At 38.5% G+C, this 5,029-nt stretch overlaps 1 protein-coding gene across 6 annotated transcripts in view; it reads left to right on the top strand.

The window, feature by feature from the left end:
• The window catches only part of Cep295 (centrosomal protein 295), a 43,343-nt gene that overhangs the window by 34,787 nt on the left and 3,527 nt on the right, over window positions 1-5,029 (top strand). For 3 of the 6 annotated variants that reach the window (XM_029482145.1, XM_021171954.2, XM_029482143.1), the window contains exons 22-24: window positions 808-950; window positions 1,390-1,534; window positions 2,032-2,615. In XM_029482145.1, coding sequence (XP_029338005.1) covers window positions 808-950; window positions 1,390-1,534; window positions 2,032-2,615 — 872 coding nt within the window. Of the gene's footprint in view, window positions 1-807; window positions 951-1,389; window positions 1,535-2,031; window positions 2,616-5,029 lie in introns of those variants that run through there. The other 3 variants (XM_029482146.1, XM_029482144.1, XM_029482147.1) reach the window with 2 other exon arrangements.

The following is a 5,029-nucleotide window of genomic DNA, read 5'->3' as shown; positions in this document are numbered from 1 at the left end:
AACAAGATCTGGCGCCCTCTTCTGGAGTGTCTGAAGACAGCTACAGTGTACTTACATATAATAAATAAATAAATCTTTAAAAAAAAAAAAAAACAAAAAAAAAAAAAAGAGAAGAACAGCTCCCTTTACCATTAATCACTATAACTAAGGCAGGGATTTGGGTGGGATTTAGAGCATTTGCTCCTATGGGACCATAGAGAAGTTAATTTACCTCTTTCATAAAAGAAGTTGAAATTAAATAAGATAGTATACATCAACAACGGCACATGGGCCCCACAACAAGGAAGACACTGGTGATGAGTGAGTTAAGTGAGAGCTCAGAGCTCTTACAGCTCAGTGTCCCACGTAGTCTTTTGTGGCCTGCCATTCTTAATTAACCAGGGAAGCCTTTTTCTATCTGGGGAACAGTAATGTTTGGACTTACTTTGAATGCATCTTGTGAGCATGGAGAGCAAATGGAAGTAATCTTGCTGTATTAGAAATGTTTAACACGGAGCTGGAGAGATGGCTCAGTGGGAAAGAGCACTGACTGCTCTTCCAGAGGTCCTGAGTTCAATTCCCAGCAACCACATGGTGGCTCACAACCATCTGTAATGGGATCTCTTCTGGTGTGTCTGAAGACAGCTACAGTGTACTAATATACATAAAAATAAACAAATCTTTTAAAAAAACAAAACATAAAAAACAAAACCAAACAACAAAAAAAGAAATGTTTAACACTAATGAGCATGTTCTTAGCACTCATTTCCTGAGCTTCATTAAAGTTTTTAAAGTTAAACTTATCTCTTTTTTTTTTTGCCCTTAAAGTTCCAGCTGTGGACCTTGACTTTCGAGAATTGGAACACATATTTCCACACTTGCATCGTCAGCTCTTTAAACCCTTAGAACCACATCTAGATTTTGACTTATCATCCCCTGGGACATCTCAAGAAGACAGAGACTTTTACCAGGTATATGAGGTTCAGTGCTGTGAGTGTTGAGGGACGAGTGATTAAAAGGTGGAGACCACAGTCATCTTGTTTCGGTGGAATTTGTAGCTGAATGAGAAGCTGCTTCACTCCCTTCAGCCATGTGTGGCTCCTTGTACTCCTCAATAAAGGAGGTGTCCCGCTTACCAGTCAGTGCGTTTATAGAAACTAGAGCAAGGAATTCAGTATCTCACAGCAGTCACAGCATTCTGGATGGAGTACAGGTTGATAGTTTGTCTTTCAGAAATTCAGGTCAGTAGCTTCTAAGACGGGTACTTGGTTGAAAATGGAGTTCTTTAATCATCACAACTGTGACTGTAATGGTGAAGCTGTAATTAAAGAATAGAATATCAAAGGACTATGGTGGATTTGACTGGTAGTATAAGATCAGTATTTCAGCCTTTTTTCTTTCTGTTCTCAGCAGAGCTCAGAATCTTCATCTGAAAAACATGTTAAGGCATTGTCCACAGGCACAATCTGCTTCCCAGCACTGACAGCCAACTCACATTCTCCTAACCCAAGGCTGAACCAACTTGATATTAACCTGGCTCATGCGACAACTGAGGGTGTGTGACTAAGTGAGACCACTAAATCAAGTGAAGATTCTCTCCATCACTTTGGCATTTATCCCTCTCACCTCTTCATCTGTCCCCTCTCTGGTTCTCTGCATCAGAGGTTCTGTTCCTTTATTTAAGCAATGCAATACATACCTGACTTGAATGTGTGCAGTACTGAGTCTCACACAATCAGAAATCCCTTTTGTCCCACCTGACTAACTGTAGTCATATCTTTCTAAACATTGTATGCGTACACACACACACACACATACACACACGTTCTATTTTTGTTATTCAAAATTCTCATGGGAATAACAATGGAACTTAGACAATATTAGAGAATACATGCTTTTTTGTGAAAATTACTGACCACTGGGTTTATTGTATGTTTATACATATCAACTTTTCCTTCTAAAACTGTAGTTCATAAAACCTATTTACAGTTTACTTAAATTGTGACTCTCTATCCACTGTTGACTTTGTGATTTTTTTTTTTTTTAATGCAGGATCTGAACAGTCTTTTCAACAGCTTCGACCAGAACTCTCTTCACAGGAAAAGCAACATGCTGATCTACCCAGTATTTATAGCATTGAAGCAAGAGGTCCTTCCCAAAGCATGGAAAAGCAGAACTATCCTGAAATGTTACAGAATAAGAAAAAAAGTCTCTCTCTCCAGCCCTCAACAGAGAACTTGACTCCAGCCTGCAGTTCATCTGATACTGCTCTGTTTGATCAGTTACACCTGCAGCACAGCACTCCGTGTGCTTCTGTCTCTAGTGAGAGCTCAGTAAAACAGTTAGAAAGCAGAGAAGAAATGCTGGGATTTGAAGAGCTGTCAAGAAGGGCAGTTACAATGTCACAAAGACTCACTGAAGATGAAAATGTAGTTCTACCTATAAACCCACATGTAGGAAGAGTGGAGATGGAGGCTTCAGTTCAGGGGTCTAATCCATTGAGTATTCAAAATGAAAAGCCAATTCAGAACTTCATTGAAACTGACACTACAGAAGCTGTAAGAAATGTATGTCAGCTAGCACAAGCAGAGCACATATTAAAATCCTGTCCATTTCGGAGCCCTATTCCAATCTGGGTAAGTTAATTCCTCTGCATTAAAAACTTCTAAGCAAATTTGAAAAGCCGCACTTCAGACACTCATTTTCTATCAAATTTTGTTCAGAGGTTTAGGAGGCTGTACAGAGTCTACTTATTTCCAACTTTAGTCAGCTACATGTGGTTTTCACTACCATTGTGACTGGAAGAATGCCAGAGTTCACAAATAGTGGTATTTGATATTGAGTTATAGTGGTGGGTTTATATTAATAATGGCAGTAATAAGCCAGGCAGTGATGGTGCACGCCTTTAATCCCAGCACTTGGGAGGCAGAGGCAGGCGGGTTTCTGAGTTTGAGGCCATCCTGATCTACAGAGTTGAGTTCCAGGACAGCCAGGACTATACAGAGAAACCCTGTCTCGAAAAAACAAACAAACAAACACCAACAATAACAACAATAGTAATAATAATGGCAGTAATAAAGTTAGCAGCCCCTAAAATAGATGATACACCAGCTAAATGTAAGGAGAAAATTGTCAGATCTACTGCTGTTCCTGCATGGGCTAAATTACCAGCTAGGAGTGGGTATATAGTTCATCCTGTTACTGCTCCTACTATTCATGATGCTGGAAAAAGAAGGAATGAGGGAATGAGAAGTCAAAAACTTACAGTATTATTCTCGGAAATGCTCTATTAGGGGCTCCAAATATTATTGAAACAAGCCAGTTTCCAAAGCCCCCAACCATTATTGGTATTACTATGAAGAGAATTATACCAAATGTGGGTGGTTACAATGACGTTATAAATTTGGTCATCACCCAATAGTGTGCCTGATTGTCCTAATTCAGCTTGCATTAGGATGCTTAGTGCTCTTCCCACTGTTCCTGCTCTGGTACTGAACAGGACATAGAGAGTTCTGATGTCTTTAGAGTTGGTTGAGTAAGCCTTAAGATGATAATCATGACGAATTGCAATCTGAAGTTGTAGAGAAATTACTAAGGCTTCTCCCACCCACTTTCTGATAGGCAGAAGTAGATTGAAGCCAGAAGTAGGGTATTTAGCTGTTAATTACATTTTCATAGGTTTGATTCCTGCCAATCTAGTTAAGGTCTTAGCTTAATTAAAGTGATTGATTTACATTCAGTAGATGTAGGATATAGTCTTATCAGAAGTTAAACATGTTTGTTTTCTTGGACTTTGATATCCTAAACTTCTACATGATTAGTTGGGATGAAAGGGGGAGGGCAACTGTACTTATAATTTTTAGGGAGGGAAAATAAAGTTGTGTTTGAAGTTTATGTGGTGAGTAATTATTTTGGGGTTATTGTTGGTTGGAAATATGGTAAGTAAAATTGAATAAATGAGACATATATAAAAGAATAAATGTAACACTGCTATTGAGGCTATTAGCATTCCTAGGATGAGGCAGTTATTTTGTAGAAGTTCTGTGATGATACTTCATTTTGGGAGAAAGCCTAGAAGAGGGGGATGCCTCTCCTAGGGATAGCAGAATTAAAGAGTTTATTAATAGAATTATTGGCATTTTGTTTTATAGGAATGAAATTGAGTTAATTGTTGTGGATGAAGGCTATAAGTGAAATAAATATTGGAACTGTAAGGATAATATAAATAATTAAGTTAAGGAGTGTTAGGGTGGGGTTGTAAATGAGGATGGCCATTATTCATCCTGTGTGGGTAATTGGTGAATATGCTATAATTTTTCACATTTGTGTTTGCTTAAGTCCACCTCATGTTCCTATGAGAATTGCTCGGTTAGTTTCTGCTAAGGTGGAAATAAGGCTTATTATAGCTATGGATCAGGCTGGTGTAATAAGTCATATGTGTTCTTGGGTGGTGATGAGTATAGGAAAAATGAGCCACTTATTAGGAGGATTGAAAGTAGAATAATGGCTATTCTTACGAGATTGTTTGGGCTATTATTCAAAGGGCTCCAAGTAGGGAGTATTTTGAGTTTGATGCTCATCCAGATCATGAGATGGAATATACTGAAAGGCTTGATGTAGCTAGAATAAATAAAATCCCTAGATTTAAATTGATTAGGGGTGTAGTGTGGGTAATTGAATTCATAGACTTAGGGCTAATGTCAATGACAGGGTTGGGGCAATAATAAATAATGATACTGAGGTTGTTAGGGGGAGTATCAGTTCTCCTATGAAAAGTTTATTTTAAAGATTTATTTTTTATTTTATGTATATGAGTACACTGTAGCTGCACAGATAGTTGTGAGCCATCATGTGGTTGCTGGGAATTGAACTCAGGACCTCTGCTCTCTCTGAGCCAAAGATTTATTTATTGTTATATGTAAGTACACTGTAGCTGTCTTCAGACACTCCAGAAGAGGGCATCAGATCTCATTACGGATGGTTGTGAGCCACCATGTGGTTGCTGGGATTTGAAATCAGGACCTTCAGAAGAGCAGTCAGTGCTCTTAAC

This window comes from Mus caroli, chromosome 9 (genome assembly GCF_900094665.2).
Source record: "Mus caroli chromosome 9, CAROLI_EIJ_v1.1, whole genome shotgun sequence".
NCBI lineage: Eukaryota > Metazoa > Chordata > Mammalia > Rodentia > Muridae > Mus > Mus caroli.
Note: the sequence above shows the minus strand (reverse complement) of the source record. Positions and strands in the feature narration are given on the sequence as shown.